The sequence below is a fragment of the Echiichthys vipera genome, assembly GCF_963691815.1.
Source record: "Echiichthys vipera genome assembly, chromosome: 3".
Lineage (NCBI taxonomy): Eukaryota > Metazoa > Chordata > Actinopteri > Perciformes > Trachinidae > Echiichthys > Echiichthys vipera.
In genome coordinates this window covers 19,614,336-19,638,965 of record NC_139828.1, presented here as the reverse complement: position 1 = coordinate 19,638,965, position 24,630 = coordinate 19,614,336, and the positions used below count along the sequence as shown (strand labels likewise).

At 39.4% G+C, this 24,630-nt stretch overlaps 1 protein-coding gene across 4 annotated transcripts; it reads right to left on the bottom strand.

The window, feature by feature from the left end:
* Positions 1-768: 768 nt before the first annotated feature.
* dazap1 (DAZ associated protein 1) lies at positions 769-24,057 on the bottom strand. Of its 4 annotated transcripts, none has more exons than XM_083911282.1 (12): positions 23,954-24,057; positions 22,413-22,453; positions 20,741-20,907; positions 20,145-20,210; positions 18,824-18,931; positions 18,548-18,596; positions 15,141-15,169; positions 9,064-9,211; positions 8,843-8,875; positions 6,809-6,979; positions 5,974-6,138; positions 769-1,603 (listed from the first exon to the last, which is right to left on the bottom strand). In XM_083911282.1, exons 1-12 carry the CDS (start codon positions 23,983-23,985, stop codon positions 1,431-1,433), a joined length of 1,182 nt encoding a protein of 393 aa, XP_083767408.1. In that variant the 5' UTR covers positions 23,986-24,057; the 3' UTR covers positions 769-1,430. The 4 variants fall into 4 exon arrangements, with proteins under 4 accessions (XP_083767408.1, XP_083767406.1, XP_083767407.1 ...); XM_083911280.1 differs by lacking the exon at positions 15,141-15,169 and adding an exon at positions 13,797-13,879; XM_083911281.1 differs by lacking the exon at positions 15,141-15,169 and adding an exon at positions 13,797-13,879 and having other exon boundaries at positions 6,809-6,958.
* Between the last annotated feature and the right edge of the window lie 573 nt (positions 24,058-24,630).

Sequence of the window (24,630 nt, the reverse complement as noted above, 5' to 3'; positions counted from 1 at the left end):
AATCAGACGTTAGAAGACGGCGACCTGCGTGACCCGGATGTGATTTTTCTTTATTTAGATAGACAACTTTGGAGGATTGCCTTATCTATATCTATATATCTATATATATTTATACATATTTAAAAAGTATGATGTCAAAATAAAAAAAAAACGTGAGAAAAAAATTAAAAAAAACATCTTGTTTCTTTTTTTTTTAGTTTACAATAGAAATAATCCTCATGCTATTGGGTCGAATATCAAACTATATTACTACGAATTAATTAATGAATTAAAAAATCTTCGGTCTTTCCTATAAGTTCTTAAATTCGGGCAGTTGAACCCTTTGTTTAATCTCAGAAAACAAATCAGTGGTTCCTCTTGTGGCATTAAAGCTCCAACTAATTAGTGTTTTCATTATCGATTAATCTGACAATTATTTTCCCTGTTAATCAATAACTTTAGTATATCAAATGTTTTTTTTATAAGTGAAAAAGAGAGTCCAGTGACATCAAAAACATGTCTCATTGTGTCTGACCACCACTCTAAAATTTTAAGATATTTAGCAACAGAAAATCTTTTAACTGGAGGTGCTGACATATTTTTTTTGTCTTTGCCATTTTTGCTTGAGATAATGACAGTTTATAAATCCTAAAAAAAGATGCCATTTACAATTATGTCTTAATCTGCTAATGGATTAATAGACTAATTGGCTCAGTTTCTACTTTGCAGGTTTTCCACACAAACACCAGAAGCACATACAAACATCTCGGACAAGTTCTGTATCCTTAAAACATTTATTTTTTTGTAATAATTTGTCCTTTTTTTCTTTTTGCGTAAGTGCAAAAAATGCACCCAAAAGAGCCACCTGAGGGAAGTCTACATCTTTAAATAAAAAAACAAGCAGTGTACATTTATAGTACAAAATTCTCTTTTTAAAAAATTGCACAGTTTGTGTATAATATATATATTCATAATCTCCATTTTAAACAAACTTTAAAGGCTCAGAAAGTAAACAAAATCCACCAAATGAAAAATAAAAACATTTTTCCCTAGAATTTAAAGCTGAGGAAACTTGAGACCCTGTTTTCATTTGTGTCCACCATAAATATACATATTTATATGCAAGTCTCTTTACATATAGTCTCTGTGCTAGTGTTTGACCAGACAATCAAAATTATTGCAAAGTAGTTTAGTTCTACTATAAAACATGGGGAGGGGTGGAGGGGGTGGAGGATAAAAGCTTCTTTCTGCTGAATGTTCATTAAGTTATGCAAAAAAAAAACTGTGTTTCTTAAGACCCCTTTTGAATTTACTGGAATCCCTGCTTTCACAAAGGTTTCTGTTTCACAAACAGAACTCCAGTTTTGCTTTTTAGCGACACACATTTCCCTGACTTCTTTTTTTGTTTTTCTTTTTGAACTTTACACAGCTGCCCTGGCCACAGGTGGTGGTCAGCGTCGATACGGGTGGAAGCCCTGTACATTGTGGTTTTGCCCTCTGCCGAACGCAGTGGCGGCAGACTGGGGGGCGGCGGGGGGCTGTGCTGTCGGGACCCCGTATGAAGCGGTCTGCTGGCTGGGGTCTGCGAAGCTGTGGCTGAAGGCTGTCAGGTCCTGCCCGTACCCTGAGGAGGACGACAGGGAGGACAGAGCAGGAGAGAAGAGGAATTTAATGCCAGGGTCACCAGATGTGCTCAGGGACAAACCTTACTCTTCTAAAAGAACTGCTAGGTTAAAAGAAATCTATTTTAGGGTTCAGAAAAAATCCACCCTGTTACCCTTTCACCATACAGTGTTTTACATTTGTTAACTTTGGTTAGATATTTTTGATGAACATCAATTAAACGTGCTGTAAAACTACTGCAGCTGTTGGATGAATTACATCCCACTATCTACTTTATAACCAGCCTTTAATACTGATGACTATTTTCTGCTAACTGCTACATTAGATATGTTTTATATCATATTCATTAATTAAACTTGTCTAGATGTGTGTATTTTCTATATATTTGGATCTTAAAGACATACTTCCTTTCATAATTTGTCTATGAAGACCTCTGAGTTGTGTTTGTGAAGTGCTGTGACAAATGACTAAAAATGGACCAATAAAATGAAATATTCTTTGCTAATTGCACGTTTTGTATGGCATGTCAAGACTTTAAAGGTGGATTTTTCCTCTAGGATCAAATACTGTATTCATTCAATGAGCCCTTTAGTTTTGAACACCATTGTGCAACAGTGAAAAAATGTATCGAGAGAACATCAGGTGAATGTAATAATCTTAAAGTGGCTTCATTGAGGAAAACAATCTGTAGATTCTCTTGATGATCAGTGCAACACGCACAACGTTCTTCTATTCAGACACTGGATGGCACCATCTCCCTGCAAACAGACAAGGGAACCAAAGTGACACCCAGGGAATGAAAGTAATCTGCCTGAAAAAATAGCTGGTGCAACCCAAAATTTCCCAGTCACTGTCTAGGCCAAAGGGACATGAAGGCTGGTTTGTTACCAAATGGTTGGTGAAAACAAGTTGAGGCCAAATGTTTCCAGCATCTTGCTGGTTATTTTCCTGCCTGGTAACATCCAGTTATCCCTTGTTTTGAAATGTCACCAATAAACACTGGAGTGGGAGCCTTATAAATAACTGGAATGAAGAGACAAGAGATAGAAAGACAGCAAGAAAATTAAAAAAATACCACATTTCTTTTGGGGTATTAAAAGTGCTCCATGAACGGAACAAAAATAATAAATCTGAAGCAGACAGAAGAATCTGAGAGAAATTGTAAATTCACTGCCATCGTGTCCTTTATACATCTTCTTTCCTTTCTCATCCCTTTAGCTATAATGTGGAGACGGCACACGGGGCAAAAAACAACGGGTGAATGGACTGCTGATGCATAGAGACAGCTGAACCATGAACACATTTTCTGACAATTAGATCATCCTTCTATCATTTGCAAAGCAATGCGGACAGAGAGAGTGGATACAAAAGGAGGACATGGTTAGTCTTGGTATAGTAAAGCGACAGCCGCTGAGGGAGATGACTACTTGGAGCTCCAAATGCCAAATTTTGAAGTAAATGTCTTTCAAATCCACTCAGCTGGCAGTAGATGGCTGTTTTACTATACAAGAGTATAAACCGTAATTTGTATGTACATGCAAAATGTACATGCAAAATATGAAACAGAGCAAAAGAACCAGGTTGCAGCTCTATAAACACTACAGTACTGAACAAATGCTACTTTTGTGGTTGGAGAAGACAATGCTGGCACCTACCTGCACTATATCCTCCCTGCTCATCCTGACCATAACTGTGAGAAGGACGCGTTGGTCCGTAGGCAGAGGGGTCCTGAAGGTAGTTACCCAAGCCTATCAGGGAGATGAGGAAACCAGGTTGACTGAACCCAGATACGGCTGACTGACTACTTTACATAGTTCCCCTCTTACTGAGCTTACAGAGCTGCACATTTATACTCATTTACTGCGTCTGCACTACGCTCGGAGAGGCATCGCTGCTCAGCTTCATCTGGAAGTCAAAACAAAATGGAGTGTGAGTGTGTGAGCTATCTGCTAGCACGCCTGACTTTTTGAACATGCCAACCTGGTCTCTTGAAATTTTGTGAAATGCGCAAGATATGCCAAGATGCAAGTAACGTGAGAAATACGCTTTCCTACCAAGAAAATCGAACGAGAGGGAAGGAACTAGAAAAACACCAGTGGTTTTGCATGTTCTAGTCCATAGACTACGACTTGTAAAAGGATGTTTCTAGATTTATTTCCTATCTTCCAAGCTGCAATTGGCTTCCCTTTTTTACAGCATGCTGCGACAGTTAAATTGAAATTGACTCAATATATATTTGCGTCACATTAGATCAATTGTGTTGTGTGAAAAATGTTACAAAATAAAATGATTTTATTTTTTTGACCATTTCAGAACTGTAGGTCACTTAAGTAATCACAGTTCTGAGGAGCACAACCACAAAATGGTCCTTGATGGATAATTCAAGGACATTTCAACATCCCAAAGTTTCAAAAAAGTGCTCCATTGGTGAGGGTTAGACTGTTGAAACATCTAATGCAACACGAGCATAACTCAAGTGAAGTAAAACAAGCTCCTCTTCAGATCTCAAATTTCAGATCTCAGTGTTCTTGAATACACCAAGAAGTAGTTTTGACAAAAAAGCAAACAAAATGTTTATTTTGACAGCATAACAAAAGTAAACCCAGCTCCTGTCTGGAAGATGAGAATCATTAAAATATATATACGTGGAATGCATTAAAAATGGCATTGAATTAAATATTAATTAATTAAGACATGCAAAACCACTGGTCTGATCTTTGGTCCGACCAAATTATTTTAACTTCATAACTCCACATGAGCCAAATTTAACTGAAGCCAAACTGGTTTTATTCGTCTAACCTTAACGATTTCAATCAACTTTATTTATATAGGACTATTCAAACAAATTAAATGCATCTCAAAGTACTTTGCAAGCAATTTTTTTTTTCAAACAAAATTAATTTACTAATCGTACACAGCTAAGGATGTCATAACCAGTTTCTGCTATTGTTCCATAAACTTTCATTGTAGAGGTGTGAGATCTGTGTCCACAACATCATCAGCATTTCTGATTTTCTGCTCATTTCACAAAGACTTTGTGAGACTGTGGTGCCGTTACTGACTTTGTCTACAGGACTAAGTGCCTGAACAGGCAGGGCACACTAAATGCATAAAGCTGGATGGAAGATAAGCACAAGCAGGAAACACTGAACAAGATGAGCACCTGTCATGACTGGCAGCGATCCCAACTGCTTTAAATGTAGATCCAGCGGTGTGAAACAGCTGTAAGCCAAGTCTGAGGAAAATTACCAGCCAGCCAGCCAGCCAGAAAACCGAATGTAGCTTCCAAATGAAAATCTGACTCGTATCTGACTCTGTGTTTATGTAACAGCATGGATGAATGTTGAACAAAGATTTTTCCTTTTCCATAGATGCTGGTTAGGTTTCACAGTATCTCTATCTTGTGTCACTGGAGAAGCTCCTTCCTAATTGTTTTAAATCACAGAAACCGATAAGGCACATTTTTGATGAAATTTCTTATTGTCAAGTCCCTACACGCTGACTGAAATTTGGCCATGGATTTTCCAGCCCAGTAGAGATGAAAGAGGAAAACTATCCTGGCTTAAACAGTCCAGCTCAAAGACCACAGAGACACCCACCAGAAGGTAAAACCTGCAGACACATTAGTCAAAACAATGACTTGCCCAGGACTCTAACTAATATGTGCATGTAACCACAAGGCTGAGGGTCAAAGTTCACATTTTGCAGATAAGCATGCAAAGCTCCAGTGTGATAAATTGATGAACATGTTGAACATTTTTGATAGGTAACTCAGCAGGTTGGACATGCCTAATTCCTGAAAGGTTTCACAGGCATAATACTGTCATGCTGCTGCTCTTCTATGGCCAAGACGAGAAAAACAAGCCAGCAAAGTCATCACCAGGGAGGAAGAGAAGGAGGTGTAGGAGGGTGTGATTAAGGGGTATTTGAACCAAGTCAAATGTCTAGTACACTCAGTCAGGAGAAGGTTGCACTCGTCAAAAATAATGAAATAAAAATGCAAAACAAAAAACATTGCAAGGCAGGATGATCTAATTCAAACCTATCAAGACCTACCAATGTTTTTACCCTTCCACGGCCCAGCTGGAAAAAACTTGACAGAAATGAATGCTGAAGACTCCTGGATAGGGTGAAACTTCAGCAGCATCTTCACGGTGGAGCCAGAGGGGTTCATGTATGCAAGAAGCATGTATGCATGTGGAGCAGTTCAAGCTAAATGGTCGCTCCTGCTTGTCTAAGGGTTGTAGATATGCAGGTAAATCAGGTGTAGTTGCACCCAATAAAATATCCAGGGAGATGGGCAGGGTTGAGGGGTGAATACAAATGAAATGGGAGAGAGAAGGGCGGCAAACTGCTTAATGCTTTTCTTACCATACTGGCTATAAGAGAAGTCAGGCTGCCCAGTGGGAGCTTTGCTCAAGTCCTGAGTTGGTGTAGTGGCGGGAGCAAAGCCCAGAGGTGCAGTTCCTGGAGTGTTGGGAGGAGGAGGAACCTGTGGGGCATACTGGTCTGCTTGGGGTGTGCCGAAACTGTAACCTGTTGGAGAGTATTGAGATGATTTCTATGGTATATGGTGCCTCATGGTTTATTTTGAATGAGTAAAAAAAACTCTGTAAAAAAACAAAATAAAAAAACAAGTAACATCTAGTTCACATCAACTAGATCATAGATCATCTAGATCACCCAACAAAAACACTACGAGTCAAAACACTGATCAATCCACCAAATCTCTTCTCATTTTAGACTTTAAGAATACAGGGTGTACATCCACATATTTTAGAAAAAGTAGTTGAAAGTACGTGTAACGGATCGTAATGGGCTTCTTTCCCACTGATTTTTCTAATATTTTGTCCAAAATTCATAATATTATCATGGTGTATCTGCTAAGAGGATGGTAATAACTCCCCAACAGGCTTTTAAACAAGATTTCATGAAATGCTGAATATCTGCGAGTCACACTGTCCATCTCTGATAAGGTGGCGGTTCCTCCCTGACCACAGCAACAGCAAAGCTGCCTGGAAAACCTGACATAGACTCAATTAACACACTTTCAGTCACACAAATCCAGTTTTGATGATCTAAATGTAGTTTGTCCTTATCTCCATCTAATTCAGAGTTACCATTACATATGCTATATTACCTGTAAGTTTTGTAGTGATGTCAAAACAACACAAACATGTCACGAGTGAGTGTCATTATTACTGACCAAACTGAGGTGCTGTGCTGTAGCCCTGCTGAGGGTAGCCCTGAGGTGCAGCGAAGCCCCCTGCCGGAGTCGTAACCAGGAATGCGTTGAAAGGTGACGGAGGTTGTGCGGGGGTTCCGCGGCTTGCTGTCAACTGAGGTCCATACCCGCCTGCTCCAACACAGAACAGATCTATTTTATAGAAATGTTTTAAAATAAATACATGTTCTTTATATTGAATGAAGTATACAGGTGTTAACAGTAAACATGTAAGCGCAAGCATAGATCAATTTGAATTTAATATTCATTATTTATTACAACCCTGTTTCCAACAAAAAAGATGTGGTGTAAAATGTAAATAGAAACAGAATGTGATCATTTACAAATCATATAAACCCCACATCAAATTAAAAATAGTACAAAGACAACAGTTAAAATGTTGAAACTGAGAAGTTTAAGTTTTTTGAAAACTATATGCCCACTATGAATTTGATGCAGCAACACATTTTAAAAGAGTTGTGACAGAGGCAACAAAAGACTGGAAAAGTTTTGAAATGCTAAAAGAAAACCCCTGGTTGAGCCTCCCTTAATTAATGAGGTTAACTGGCGACAGGTTAGTAACATGACTGGATATAAAAAAGAGCACCCAGAGAGGCCGAGTGTTTCTGAAGGGATATTGGTTCTCCGTACTGCATTAAAAACAGACAGATTCAGTAGTGGGCATTGCTGCATGCGCTCACTTTGTCGCTGCATCCACAAATATCGGTACAAGTTAAAACTCTACCACGCAAGGAGGAAACCGTATATAAACCAGATGCAGTAACACCGCCGCCTTCATTGGGCCCGCGCTAAGTTAAGATGGACCGAGGTGAAGTGGAAAACTGTCCTGTGGTCTGACGAGTCAAAATTTTAAATTCTTTTGGAAATCATGGACGCTGCGTCCTCCAGGCTAAAGAGCAGAGGGACCATCTGTTCTGTTATCAGCGCACAGTTCAAAGGCCAGCATCGGAGATGGTACGGGTGCATTTGTGCACATGGCATGGGCAACCTGCACAGTTGTGAAGGCTCCATTAATGCTGAACAATGTATAAGGTTTTGGAGCAATTATGTTGCCAAGTAGACAACGTCTTTTTCAGGGAAGGCCTTTCTTATTTCAGCAAAGACAATGCCAAACCACATTCTGCATGTGTTTCAACAGCATGGCTCCGTAGTAAAAGGGTCCGGGTGCTAAACTGACCCGCCTGCTGTCAGACTCGTCACCCACTGAAAATGTTTGGTGCATTTATTTAAAAAAACTACAAAGAACACCCAACTGTTGAGCAGTTACTGAATAACAGCAACTGGTCTCCTCAGTTCCCAAACACTTACAGAGTGCTGTTAAAAGAAGAGGTGATGCAACAGAGTGGTGAACACGACCACTAAAACAATGAACATTTTTCTGTTTCAACATTTGAAATGCTGTCTTCTATTTTCCAGTATGTGCTGTATTGGTTTTCTATGATTTGTAAATTATTAAATTCAGTTCTTGTTCATATTTTACATTGGCCCAACTCTTTGAGAAACGGGTTTGTAGATATATAGATTTTATATATATAGATTAGTGTCAATTGATTAGATATTCATTATCCTTATTGAACAGCTGAATAACGGACATAAAGATGATAAATAACCGGTTTCATGAAAGTATCTTGAACAGGACACAGCAGTGACAGTTGCAGGTTGACCCGGTGGTAATGATATGAAACCGAGCCTGACCAATAGCAGAGGGAGGCTGGAATCTATTCAAGGCTGCCATCTGTCCCAAGCAGCAAACTATCAGCAGTCTCAGCCATTGTGAGAGCAAGAACACATACGGTTAACTGTTATCAGTCTATTGGACACACAGAGTGCAAGTCCAGTTCTGTGACATACGCATTTCAAGATAAGCACATGATTACATGGCAAAGACCCTAAATCTATCTGCAGTTTGATCAATTCAGTCATGTAACATACAGAAAAATAACTGTGGTGAGGAAAGATATTTTCTGTGTTGTAAAATGGAAGTGGAACACCTACCTATGGGTTGGCCAGTAGTCGACACCCACACGCCTTCAGGAAGTGAGAAAAACAACAACTTTAGACTGGAGACAATAACTGAAATGTAAAATGTTCACAGAATCCAGTTTAACAAAGTTAATGTTAAGGCAGCAGGTTTAACGCATTTAAACAGTAACTTTTAGGTTTTCCTCTGAACAGCCAGCCTCACTCGCTCTGCTCTTGGACTTGTTCCCACTCACCCTGGGCCCCGTAAGGCTGTTGCCAGCCCTGGGCAGGCTGTGCTGTCCAACCATTAGCTGCAGTCAAGATGCCCCTGGGTGCCCACTGGCCAGGACCAAGCTGGCCAGGAGCTTTACTATCACGAGGTTCAGCCTTCTTTACTTCCACCTGGACAAAGGACAAGGAGGGCACATTTGGCAACACCAGTATAAGGTCCATGACGTCCCTCAGCTAGACAGACCTGTCCTACCACTGAATATTTAATCTCAACATTGGGCCAGTTTGTTTATTGGAATAATGTGGGGCAACTACAGTATGTTCGATAATATTACTGTGTAGGCAAGAGATGTGTGCCACTATGTGTCTCAGGTACTGATTATCTAGCATGGATTTACTTGGCAATGGCCAAAATTATAATGCAAAGAGTTTCTCAAAATGCATCATCCCCAGATCACTGTCTCTTTAGATGTACCTGAGAAACATAGATTTATATTTTTTTTCCCCTCAAATGAATTGCCCTATATGTGATAGCCATCTAATAGAAGGTCATGACTTACCTTTATTCACCTAACGCCTATAAATAATCTCTTTTTTTTAATGTGGAATAACTTTGAGGGTTGTGGATGTAGAGAGAAATATTGTATCTCAGTTCTAACAGAATATATAAAAGGTAAACATGCAGATAGTAAAGTAAATAATCTTTTCAGTCAATCTAAAACTGAATCTTCATACTGTGTCAAAAGTGAGAAAAAATATTTAAATTGAGTGTAAATTAAAGTGAGTGATTCACTTTGACCTCAATATAATGCCAAACTGCTGCTGGAGGACACGGTCTTCAACACCCAAAACGTCACATGCAAGAATGGTCACATTAAGCTTCTTTTTGATGATTCAAATATAATAATAAAGAACTCTTATTGTTTAGGAATCAGTTCATTAACAGTTCATTACACTCTGCAAACCTGAATATATCCATTGATTACATGACCTAAATCTGACTTTTAAGTATAGTTATCATCCCTTGCTGTAATAGTGAAATGCCTTGGGTCAAATGTTAACTTATTGCCCTAAAAACAAAATATGTCCCTCCTGTAACTAGGCAAAGCTACCAGCAGTTAACCAGAGCAAAGAAACAGGCCGAGATGAAGGGGGGCCACCAGAAATAGACTGAGGGGTTGAGTTATTGGGGTCACCTTGCAGGAGGAGAACGAATCACAAATTCCTTCCCGCTTTAAGGTGTTGCCACCTTCCCCAGCCTCCCCTCTTCCTTCTCTGTCGACCTAATTACATGCACATGTTTCCGGCGGCGGCTACCTGAGCACTTTCTCCCGCGGGCATCACAGGTACGAGTGATGGATACCATGACTTCTGTACAGTCCCCAGCAGCAGAACTGGGATTTGTTCCACAGTTTGATGTGCTCCAATTTCTAATTTTGTAGCTCATATCTCCCAACCTCCCTCAAGTCCCAGCGTAAGGTAATGTCAAGTCAAGAACAATGGATTAAGTCGAGCCTTGATTCCTGCTGGAAACCAGGGCAAAGTCAAGGGGGGCGAATACCACACAGGTTGGGCTGAATCGTTTACCGAGGAAGTGGGATTTGGTTCATCTTTTTCATTTTATAATCCACGACACTCAATAAAAAAGTCTTGTGTGAACTTGCTACCCAATATCACTGATTAATGTTACAAAAATCCAGCTTACATACGGTTAAGGAAAGCAATTACATTTAGGTATTTTACTCAGATCTACCGACATTAACCTATCTACTTATGTGACTTATGTTATTTGGTTACTTGGTTGGTTATTGTGTCTGATGGGGGTTGTTCGGAGGGATAGCGGTTCATGTTGGGGTTTTTCGGTTTTTGTCTTTCTTTTTTATTTTTAACTTAAAGCAGACAAACTGTACAAGTATTATACTTTTTCTTGTAAACTTGTATTTATAATATCAAATTCAGTCAAAATGACTCCAAATTACTGAGTTCCAGATTCGCACAAGACATTATCACACGACCTCTGTGTTGATGATCGGGAATTTGCGTTGGAATTTTTACTTGACAAATTACGTACATGGCAGATTCACACGGGATTAAGATCACAGCCGACCTGCACAATAATTACATTTTCCAAAAGGTCCCCAGGTTATACTTATCCTATGTGAATAGGACTGTTGTCTAAACAAAACAACCAAAAAATGTATTGACACCCAAGAAAGTAACATGCTTTCATTTATAGTTTGTTTAGAATAAACAGGGGAGGGGCGCCCCGGGGGTCAGGTGGTTTGAGGTGCTGACAACAAACTGCAATGTCCCTGGTTCTACTCCAGCCAGGGAGCTACTGTAGGTTGCATGTCATTCCTAATCTCCCTCCCTCTCTCTCTCTCTCACCTTATTTCCTATAATCTCTTTACTGTTCACTCTCAAATAAAAGCACAAGAAGAAAATCTCCACGACTTAACAGAGAAACTGTAACACCTACAGAAACTCAGGTTTATCCTGACAGAAATCTAAAAAGGAAAATACCCTGAAGTACTCCTTTCACTGTTTTAGGTGCAGAAACACCACAAAATTGAGCACTTAGCAAAAGTGAAATATTTACGCTGCTTAAACGTTGTCAAGAAGACTCTGCTTAAGAGTCAAAAACCTTTAATGCAAAAATATACAGGAAAGCCTTCTGAGTGTCAGGTATCACAGACTGACACATATTTCAAACACTTAGCCATGTAAAGTAACACGATACATGTGATGATATGACTGTGACTGTGTGTGACTTTGATAATTTCTTACGCCCACAAATCATTACTGAGGGCAGAAAAGAGACAGTCTCTCTTCTGGTATCTCAGAAGGGTGAAGCTGCTAATTACAAAATGTCCTAATTGGGGAAAAGGGGGGCTATTGATAAACTAGAGCTTTAAAACCTGAGTGTGAGGACCAATCACAGCCAGATATGTACTATATATTTTTTAATGATTTGTTTTACCCAGCTGAGGTGCCGGGTGGGTGGTGTTTTCCACATACAATACAATGATAAAGAAATGCCAGAGGGCTAGAACATGTGCTTAAGTATAACAAACGATAAAGAACACATGCACATCCAAAGTGCCCTACAGGATGGGTGTCAAATGAGTACAGTAGAAAAACAAACAGATCCACCCACCAAGTAGCTCCTGCCAGAAGAATGTAAATGTTATAATGAAATTTTAAGCCCCAGACTCTTCCTCAGACTTCTGATAGATACAGAGAGTCTCCATCTTAAATACCTATAATGGATCATGTGTTAATACATGGAACAAATCGTAGTTAGAAAACACATATTATGCATATGGATGGGGAAAAAAGTACAAGATCATGAAGGAAGGAAATACCATTATATACACATAAATCATGTATCCCCCCCATAGCCAAATACTCCAATGACCTCTGGCCAAATAGTCATCATATTACAAGCATGTGTGATATTTCACCCCTGTTGCAAATTATCTATTGAAACATACAAAGAGGATACATTTCCATATTGGGCAGATACACACATTTATGCACAAAAGGTACGTAATATTTGGTGTAACTCTTTTTCCTGCAACAATTTAAATAGTAGACATAAATTGATTACTTTGTGACGTAGTTCAAGTACCATTTTGTAAATAACTTGTGTTTATGCTCAATATTGAAATAACCAATAGATAACAGGGGTTCTATAATGCACGTGCTTTGAATCTGATGGCTATGTGGCCAGAAATATGTGTAACCTTGATATATTATCTAAATGTACAATATGTGGTTTCTGACTACAGTTTGCTTTGTGGTATGTCATGAGAAGTGACACACGATGAATTATGGGTATTTAAGATGGTGACGGTCTGTATCAGAAGTCTGAGGAAGAGTCTGGGGTTTCAAACGTCACTACAGCATTAAAATGTGTGCAGATCTATTATTTTTTTTAGTGCTTAAACATAACCCCATAATGAATTTATAATTTTCCCCGGCTTACGTGGCACTTTCTGAACTGTCTTTGCACAGTATACCCCATCCATCTGGTACACCAACCAGTTAAAACAAACACGAAGAAGTGACATGCAAATATAACTGTGCGACTCGTGTCTCATCCTGAGCAGCATTTTAGAGAGAACTGGCATTTGTTGTTTAGAGAACTAAAGGACACAGTATGGAGATTCTTCAACTGAGGTCACTGAGTTGAGCTTTTTCTTTAACTTTTCAAAAAGAAAAAAAACATGTTGACGTGTAAGTGACCTGCCAACAACATATCAGAAAACAAAAGAAACAGATTGGACCAATCCTTTAGGTGATTTATATTCAGTAACATTCAGGGGGTTTTGAAGTGTTGAATTATCTTTTGCATTAAAATATCAAAAATCAGAAAATAGTTTAAGTACAATCTAATGCACTGAAGACATCCTAAAGGAGTGGTCGATGTAAACAAAGCCTTAGGCGACTATAGAAACTGTAATATAACAGCATTAGTAAAGGATCATTGTGATTCTAGAAACTGTAAGTCATGGCAATAAGTGTGAGGGTAGTACATGTTAAAAGCAAGACACTAATAACAATAGTAACAAATTAGTCAGTGGCCTGATCATTTTAAGATGTTAAAGGCTAACTTTGTGCTATATGATGCTGCAGTCACTAATGGGAAGCCACTGGAAAATGAACAAATAAAACAGCATCATAGTGTAATTCTCACTCCGTCGCCCAAGCCTCTGTTTGATTTTAAGGGTAAAATAAAACTACAACTACACACTTTTTTGCCCATGATGTCGTGAAAATGCATGTTGACAGCCTGGTCCACTGATTGTTCGGCCTCGAAAGTAATAAATCCAAAACCTAGCCAACGACCAAGAGTGAATCAAGGTAGCAGGGGGGTTGTGACAATACAAGATGAAGAACAGTATTGGGCTTCAGCAGAGTGAGGATCCGTCAAGACTGAGCAAGAGGCTCCTGGGGTTCGGATGATGTCGCAGACTCGCAGAACAACACAAATCCAAGGCTAAAGCCTGGGGGATTAAAGGAAACTTCTCTTTACTGTGCAGTGAAATACTCTGTGAAGTTAACAATACAGGACTGCTTAACTGCTAAACATGAAGAATGATGAGTGCAGCACTTGATTTAATGTGAAATGTCACATAAAAAGGTCAATGAAGTCCATCTTCCAGCCTTTAACATCGATGAATGCCAATTGAACCAACACTACATTTTGTTACTTCATGCTGTTTCATCCAAACCCCACCTTGATCTGTCCCTTTGTATATTGCTGTGGAGCACACACTCGCAGCAGCCATTGTTAATGCATCACAAAAATATGGAGAAACACAAACTGTAGAATGCCTAAAGCTTTCTCCAAGCTTTCCCAAATTCTGTATTTTACTTTTGAGTCAGCCAGGATAAGCCTAAAATGGACGATTAAAGTATTGCTCACGATAGTAACACAAAGATATAGGCCACAACTGGTTTCCCAAAGTGACGAGTTTCTGATTTTGATCAAGAGTTTTCATGGGGGATGTACAAAGTTCATCAACAAAAACATTAAACTCATCTGACCATCTGTAACAGAAGTGTTCCGGGCGTTAGCAGGCCGTGGTGCGCTGCAGTGATCTACTTTCAACTTGATTAACTTGTGGCAGAATTGGGTTGTGTGCACATCTCTACTCGGGGACCTAACCTGAATCCAGCTCAAGGTCCTACGAGACAACTTTAGTACCATGCCAAGCATTCCCAGGACTCATGATCTATCGCTATTAATAACATCTGTCAATGACCCCTGCTTAATCTAAATTTAAATCAAGTTGACACAGTACAGGGTTTGACATATATCTCGGTTACAGCGACATGTCTTGGTTACATTCAAGTTGATATTTTAAAGACATGTTACTCAAATCAGATTTCAACGTTGATTAAACTAATGTGTTATGTCTATATTTTAAGAATGAAAACTTCAATTGCTGGTAAACTATCGCTCACATAAGCTGGAGGTAGCAAACTCTTTCACACTAACTACAGAAAATAGGTAATCCTTCAACCAATTTGACCAAACTTTGTGCACACCCCATTTTGACCAAGTAAAGAATTTGGGTGCTTTGGCCTGTACCTCTGTGCTACCAGTCAATGCACAGTAACCTAAAGGAGAAAAGACAAATCTTAAGAGACACCGTTAATCACATTCAAACCATTCACAAGGAGAAGGGGGACAGAAGAAAGAAAAATAGAAAGGGCTTACTTACAAAAATACTTAACTTTCTACGTATGGGAAAACACATACTACGCCATTTAAGATACATGTATCAGTTACATCTAAATCAAGAAAGAAAACTTATTCCAATGTGGAAAGTCTAATGGTTTTAGTATAAGAACATGTTTAATGCTATTAAAGACTATGTTATGATTGTTACTTGTGCAATACATCATGTTAAATTCCAATGACAAACTATTCAGGGTTTCTCCCAATAGAGAATGCATGGGGGTTTTGAAGGGAGCGCAGTAATACATGTTGTGGTGCTGCATCATTGCTATGTAGGACAAACACAGATGAAACAGCTGTGACTGTAAGTCAGTGGGCAGAGTCTGACACCAACGCTGCCGATGGCACAGGGTCTGATTCCCTGTGAGGCCATCCATGCTAAAAGTGGCTGCACTCAAACTTAAGATACAGTTATGATTAAGTGGACAAACTTTCCTAAAATGTTCATTTCTACTGTCAGGAAATAGGTTAGAGAGACTTCTGAAAAATCAAAGTAAAACCTTTTAAAATGGTTCCATTGTTCTGGTGACAACAATGTAATATTCACCTTCAGCGTTTGCCTCTTTGAAGGTCACCCCCGCCCCAGTGCTCAGACTGTTCTCAATATGCCAGTTGCATGTTGTGATAAAGTGCTGTTTATTTTGGATCACCTCCTTTCCTGCAACCTGCCTTTGTTCTGCCTTTATTTAGGGAAGTTTCACTGAGCTAATGCCTCTTTTTTGCAGGATCGCCCTGATTGCGTTAACGCACATATACATTTAGACCTTGAAGGGGCATGCGCTGCTTTTTTGAGGATTGAAATCATGACCTTCAAGTCACAAGGACGGCTCCTTCTTAGGCTACATCTATACTACGCATTTGTTTAAAAAATGCACATATTTTTCTACGTTTACACCTAGCGTCTAAAACTGAGACATTTGTAACTGCTGCTGAGCCTGTTTAAAATTAAAAACTCCAGGATTGGCTTTAAGTCTGGACAGGCAGAAAAAAAAAGACCTCTGGAAATGATGGCGCAGACACGGACGTCAGTCTTATCAGTTAAGTAGGCTGACATACCTTTTGTGATATCATCCTTTTTGCAAGTGCTCTTTCCCATTGCAATGGCTTCCTCCAGGGATGGATAACGCTCCTGTTACAGCCCAAATATGTCCCCAAATTTGCTTAAACGACTCCCATTCAGTGTTAGCCGCCACCGTTGCCGCTTTTTACTCATGTGTTACTCAACAGTTCTACCTCGTCGTTGGTCCAAGCAAATACATTTTTGGTCGTGCTTTTCACTATTACTGTTCTGCTTCCCTCGTCCCGGTATTTTCAACCTATACATCCATGACTTTCACTGCATACACGCATTCCCAGTCACAATGGTCATGCGATGTGCGTTTTCAGGCGTGTTAATATTGACGGAGATTATTTCTGAAGCAGAGCTAAAACGTGTGGACAGAGTATTTCTATTTTGAAACGCAGTGAAGAAAACATAATAGTGTGCATATAGCCTTAGTCCATTAGTCGACTAATCAGGCATTTTGGTCTCAGTCAATTAAGATTTCTTTATTTGACGAGTCATTTTTTATGCTTTTTTCATGCCATATGACTTATTTCCAAGAAACGTATGAGTACATCGCTGGTAAACACAAGATTTAAAATGGTGGTTTTGCATGAGTCTTTGCAGAGAAACTCAATTCTACAGCTCTGTCAATTAAATCAACTAATCTATTAGTCGACTAAACAGTATGTGTGAATGTCTTTAATCGGGGACGGCCCTACCAGTCACAAGCTCTCTTCTTTAACCTTTAGGCCACCGCTGCCCCACTTCTCTTCTTCAGTAAGTGATCTCCTTTCTACAACGTCTTTTAATATCTTTCCAATTAAAGGCATGAACTTCTTTCATTCAATACATTTAAGAGGAGATACGTTCTTGTATTTCAGGGGTAGCACTCCTTAAAATATGATGCATCGTGCAGCTGTATTATTATATTGGGGGGAAAACTGGCCTCCCTACTTCTGAAATAAACTTTTAAATCTTTGATAGTTTAAGATCACTGAAGACTGATATATTCTTTAGCTGTTATGTTGGATATGTTCTTTATAGTTTAGTCAGGAGGCTGTTAGAACAAGGAAACAGGTTCTGTTTGCTTATTATTCTTCCTGTTTATACTGGCCAATACAAGATCCCTTGGGAGATGAGTTAGTTACAGTCTAAAAGGACCTACTTACTTTGGGAGACTCAGACTGCTCAAGCCTCATATTAGCTTTATACAAACACTTGAATACATTTTTAAACTGAATGAGGACTGTGGATTTTGTCCTCTCTCTCTTACAGAATAGGATTTCTCAACAGCCAATATGAAACGGAGGAATACTTACACAAAGCAAAAACTCTTTAAATGTTTGACTTTGGTTTTAACACATCTTCTGCATGTGGACATGAACCTATAAATTCTTAACACACTCAAAACAATCTGTATTAATGTCTCACTGAGCTGTCTGATTCAGATTAAAACAATATATGTGGAAGAGTAAAGACGTAAAGTCACTTTGACAACCTTACAGTGCCCTTGAGGATGGACATTTTTACTGTTCAAGACTTTGTGAGGTCTAAACCCGTCTGTTTTTTTTTTTTAAATAACCATTTTAACTGAAGGCTTTTAAGATCACTTCTTTCCTTCTCTGCCTGTTTAACAGAGTAGAAATGTGTCCACACATGTTTTCACACAAGGTCATTAAGGACACTGCATTCGTCCAAATCATTCATTCATCTTCAACCGCTTGTCCCTATCGGGGTCGCGGGTCATCCAAATCAGAGCCTGCCAATTCTGAAAATAATTGTCAGATTTGAGCGTGTGACAAAGGCTGAGACGAGGTTCTTAGGCGTCATCTGCTATTGTTTGTGTGGACAAATTACCTGAACATTGCAAAAATGTATAACTATCACATAAACTGAAGGAAATTTCAAGCATTTAACAGGAGAGCAGTGTATTTCGCATTACACTAAGCTTTCCACCTCTAGAAATGTAAAGTCAGACTTCCACGTCATTGTGCGCCGTGGTGACCTTGTACAAGGTTTTATTTCACATGCTTCTGTGTTTTAGTGTGGGTCTTTCCCACAAATAAAATTACTGTTATGGAATAAAGCATTTAAATTGAATTAAATATCTGGGGGTGAATGGGCTTTTTCTCTTTGGGCCAGAATAGTTTGTCATGAGATTTAAGATGGTAAGGTATGGAGAGGGGAGAGAAAAAACGGGATCAGCTTTTACCTCGGGGCCTCTGCTTCTCCGCATCATAGATCATTACCACCTCTGTGACCTTGAGTGGGACAAAGGGAAACAGTGGCTCCATTTAGAAAACCAGACAGGGTCTGTTCTTATTCCAATTAAATATTCTGCCTCAATTTAAAAGAATAAATAATGGTCCTATCCCATCCCACTGAATGTATTTTTTTTATTCTGTAGTATTGACCCTGTTCAATGTCACATCTATTCAAGCTATTTTAATGACAATATGAACTGCATTATGCACTTGGTAATACTCACCACTCCGAATCTATTGAAATAATCCCTGAGTTCAGGCTCGCCGCAGTTATGGGGGATTCCACCTACAAATATCTTCTTTGATTTATTGCTATCGGCTTTGCTGCCCTTCTGAAAGAAAACAGGGAGTGTATGGATTTCAATGTCTGTTAAAGGATCACTCTGGGAAGGGGCCAGTTAGCCATCATCTATTCAGACAGTGCAGAAGAAATTAGGTTCTCCTCTTGCCCTGGGGTATAATTCTTAACATGTCATGTCAATGCAAACACTAGTCTCCACAGATCACAGAGCATGGCTTCCTCCACTTACTCTCAACCACTAAGCATTTCACTATTGCTGTGGATTGCACTCATGCTGCAAAGGCTAGAGGCTGCTTACAACAATGATTTTTTGACCATTACATCTTCTGCTTTGTGAGTAAACCATTCACTAGCACATAATTAAAGTTAGGGAAAGGAGTTCCACTAGAAGGCAAAGGGCCTCATTTATAAAAGCTTCTGACTTACAGTTTCTGCTTACAGTCAAATATGTGACATAAAAATGATTTATTGACAGCAAAGGTGAAATAACCAAAACCTTTGCTGCCCACAGGGACAAAATGACTATAATATATCTGCAGTCGCTTGTTGATCGACCCACAAATTACCCAAGTTGCTGCAGAGAATTCTGCCTTTCAAAAAATTCACTGCCGAAAGCGATTTTCTGTACCACGCTATTCTACTCATCTCTATTTCTACTTGTGTTTTCCAAGTTTAATTCAATGAGGGAGGAGGGTTACAAGAACAACATATTTCAGATAAGAAGGCAACAAAATCTATTTTTATTTAAATAAAGGTAAAAGGTCTACATGTAAAAAAGGTAATACAAAAGTACTGCTATAATTCCAACAATTAGCATAGTGATACAGGCTACAGCCTCTTTATGAGTCATTTTTGTTACATCCAGGAAAATGTGACCTTATCGTGTGTCAATCCCAGGCCTGTGTAAGCTGTACCGAATATCTGCTGATATTGTTGCAGTCCCTTACACGAGTAGAGGTCGATACAAGGCGTAGATTCTTAAATGCTTCTGTGATTTATCAAAACCCCAAACTAATTTCTAGCATTCTCAAAGGTATGACGGCTGTGCACTGTGATCTTTTTATTCTAATTCCACTCTTTGAAGAAATAAAATGTAGGTCAAAGTCAGACTGTTTTTATAAATGAAGCTCAATGTCTCCTTATGGCCCATAAAGAGTCCAACCTCAAGAGGAGGTGATGTAGAGACTGACAGTCTGAGTCCTATTCCAGCAGAAACACTCAAATAGAAATCGTATTCCTCTTACCCAACCCTCCTTGGTTCGAGACTTTTCAGGTTGCATTCCTCTGGGAGTGCATGGCTTCGGGTCAATCTGACAGCAGTGAGAGAGGAAATGGTTGATATTAGCCCCAAATAAAGGCACCTTCAAAGTTCTACTTCACTGAATCCATTACAGTATATTGACTCGCCAAACATATATACTGACATTAATTTGAAGATGTGGCCGATAAAGTTTTATGCCCTTCTCTGCCTCCTTAAACAGAACAAAGGAGGCAATTCATGGTGAGCTGACAGTATGGAGGCATAATGCAGAAGGGAAGATTAACAACCGCTTCAGCCACCTCAGAGAATTCCAGGTTCAACTGCCAGCTTTGCCAATTTGACTTTAAACAGGTAAGTCTTGTTGGGCAAACAAATTTTAAACTTTTGCAAAGTGTATCGTCTGTACTGTCTGTCTGCAGGCAGGTACAACCTAAAGCAAAACTGTGCTTCTCCTTGAATAACTTCTAACTACTCTAGATGGTGAAATACAGCATGAGGTTTTTCATATTGTTCACACAGAGCGCAGGCAGATTACTCGGGTTGATTCGACTATCTGCTCCTTTGATTTAAAATACTCACATTTCTTCCATCAAGATTATGGGGCTTTGTCTCCAGCACTGTGCGTACACAATTGGGGTCTTTGAATTTGACAAAGCCGAAGCCTCGGGACTGATTTGTAGTTTTGTCCTTCATGATGACACAATCTACTACTTCCCCGTACTGTGAGAAGTAGTTTCTAAGCGTTTCTGAAAAGAGAAAGAAAGAAATCACATAACAGCGGTGTCTTGTAAAAACAAGCACAGTAACATACAACAAAACTGCAAATTTTAATGAATATGTAACTCAGCCCAGTTTACCTCCTGGACACAAAGGTGTGTAGTCAGGATATAAAGAACATGTGCTTTTATTATGAAAAATGATGCAAAGAAAATGTATTCAGCACTTCAACATGCACTAAAACAGGTGCAGGAAAAACACAAGCACCACTTCATGAAATTACACAGGGAATAATCCAGTGACCTTGATTGTGTCTTATTGCAGAATACTGTGGATTTTACCTTCATTTTTAATGTAATCAAAACACAGTGCAGTCACATTAAAGGCACATATTGACATTTCTGAAGAGCAAACAAAGCACTGGCACGCTGACACATAAAATAGCACCAGCTATACACCCAACTACTGTAACGCCTGTCGCCTGCACACACCCACACCAGCAAGGCGTGCAAGTTTGAACAAATGAGGGGCCACTTTGGAGAGAGTTATCGTAATTGCTTTTCTCATCGCTGGGATGCCCTGGGGCTTCGGCTAGGACAACACGCTAAGAGTAATGTAGCGCTGTGGTTCAGATCTTAATGTTAAGCGCAGTTAACACAGACAAGTCCTTGTTCAAAGTTAAACAATGGCCGGGTCATTAGAGTCGGGTGTGTTGGAGCAGGGAGAAACCTAAAAAAACATGCAGGGCAGTAGCTCTCCAGGAGCAGGATTGGGCACCCCTGATGTAGACTCTACCACGACCAATTTACCATGACATATTACAAACACAAGAAAACGGCATTAATAAAAGGAACAGTGGCCATAAGTAGAATATTTGCGTGACTACACTACTACTACAGCAAACTACAGACTCAATAAATAAACCGTTCAGCTGCACCAAAGTGGTATTTATTGCATTGTAAAATGTTTTTACTTAATATCATATCAGGATATCAATATAATATCAATACAGTGACTTCATATTTAAATATTAATATGAATCAGTGGTGTTAAATTGTCCAATTCATGTTATTACAGTACATCAATATCAGCATGCACTTAATATCATATCGAATTAAAGTTACTGTAAGTTAGCAGAAACATAATATCAACAAAATGATGGTTTAAATAAAACGTCTGATCAAAGAGGACATACGCAAGACAATCTCTGCAAGACCATCATATCTATGTTAGTAATGATTTTATTGTCAGAGACCTATTTCAACTGCTGGATGCAAGCACAAACTGTCATGTGCAAAATATCACTGACATCAAGGTGGGAGTAGATAGTAAGATTTACATTTTAACAATATTGCCCAGCTCTACTTAGTATTTCACAGCTAAAGATAACCTGGTAAAAGAGATTCAAGTTACCAACCAGATCCTCCAGTCTGACAACAAATCCATGCAGCTGTGTCACCTCGAAAAAATTCCTGTTAATTAACAACACTGTGAACATGAAGAGACTGAGCCTTCACAGGTTAACAGCGCTTACCTTGTGTGGTACTCCAGTCCAATCCACCGACAAAAAGTTTCCTGAAAAGAGTAGGTAATCAGAATCAGAAATACTTTTATGATCCCAGGGGAAATTATTTTTGTTGCAAACTCCAGCTATACAAACAACATATTAACAACAATATGTACATACAATATACTATATATTTGGAAAAACAGAGATATAAAACAATAATATATACATATATATATATATAATATCCAATTTACAATAGTAATATATACAAAAGTACTGTAATAATTTGCAAAGTACAGTAAAAATGTGCAAAGAACAATTGTTTATGATTGAGTCTGTATTACAGAGAGGGGGTGACAGGCTCTCCTTGGGATGCGTTAATGACCACAGGCAGGAATGATTTCCTTGTCATTGATCACCACTTTGAGTCAGAGTAAATGATAAACCGTTATATCACATACAGAAGGCATCATAACAAGAATGGAGACATTTTTTGCCTGTTCGGAGGACTTCAAAGAAAGACTGGAAACACTTGACAGATGAAGAGATAGACAGCACAGTTTCAGAGCAGTAACAACGCTACAGCTGAATGAACAGCTAAGTACACAGATATTACACAACACGGGCTAGTGCAGCGTAGGCACACACACACACACACACACACACACACACACACACACACACACACACACACACACACACACACACACACACACACATATATATATATATATATATATATTTAGTTTAAATGCCCGCGTTTAACATGTCCGGTCCGGGTCCTGGGTGGCCTTTTCTAACACTGACTGCAACGGCCTCGACATTAACGGTCTTTTTCTGCAGCCACTGCCACGTAAGTTACCCCGGGACAGAGCCGTAGCGTTCAGCGAGCTAACACAGCCATCCCCTGACAAACTGACTCAAGAAGCTGCAGCAGCCACAATCTGACGACCAGCGGATCCAGCCTCCGCCGCTGAACCCCCGGCTGTGCTCCAGTCAGAAGACCGGCTGCTCGGCTCCCTGCATGCGGACCGGTCAACTCGGGAAGCCGGGTGCAAAAGCTCGAAGTTTAACGTCAGTTTTGCGCGGCACTAATATCAAACTAGCTCGTACAGAATAAGATTAAGAGCCACTATATTCACTGAAGCACATCAGTGAATGTAGTGGAGCATCAGTGCAGAGGAGGCTCACTCCTCCAGCAGTGCCCGCTAAACGTCCTAGCGCTGAAGTCGAGGAGAGGAGACTTTCGCTTCGTTAGCACAGTTAGCTCAAAACAAGCTATCTGAGAACAACACTGACATAAGTAACTGCACTTCCACACACTCCCTTGACACAACACTCCAGACACACATGGTGTATTTCTCTGTGAGCAGACTGAGCTACTTGGATGACTACTTCCACTTTCTTTCACTGTCTTTCCTCGGGCTAGTTACTACAGCTAGCCTAGCCTGCTAGCTAATGCTAGCTGTGAAATGACAGCTTGTCAACAGAGCCGTTAATTATAACTTAATGCAGTTTAAAGTCCCGTGCGGCCGCAGAGGAAGACGGCGTTAAATGGATCTTACCCGACTTCATCTCCGACTAAGTTGTTGTTCATTTCTGAGGCTAGAGCGGGGACTGTGGGAGCTGAGACCGGCTTCTTGCTTCAGTGCTGCCCCTCTCTCTCTGACTGAGAGCGGAGGAAGGTCACTCCGCTTTTTGGTTCAAACTGTTCTGCGCAATGACGACGCTGCAGGGGGCCGCGGCCATTAAAGGAACATTACACACAACACTCTGCACTACGATACAACATCACACAGGCAGGGGGAGAAGCACTCAGGCCCTTTACTTAAGTAATAGTAGTTTACAACACTGTAGAAATACAAGTCCTGCATTCAAAGCACAAAAGCATTAGCAGCAGATGAACTTACAGTCCAAAATGTAAATGTACTCATTATGCAAAATGGTCCATTTAAGGATATTACTTACTTATTATTATCTATAGCAATATGTTAATTCATTTGTTGATAATATTTAATAATATTTATAATCTGAATCTGTATAGTAACTAGTAACTAAAGTTGTCGAAGAAGAGTAAAAAGTAAAATATTTGATATGTAGTGGTGTAGAAGTACAAATGGCAGAGTAAAGACAATCTGTGCTTTACTAGAAATTCTTCAGTAAAGTACCTAAAAATTGTACTTAAAAAAATACACCCACGGGACAAATGAAAGTATTGCTTATCATAAAAAAGATATATTTA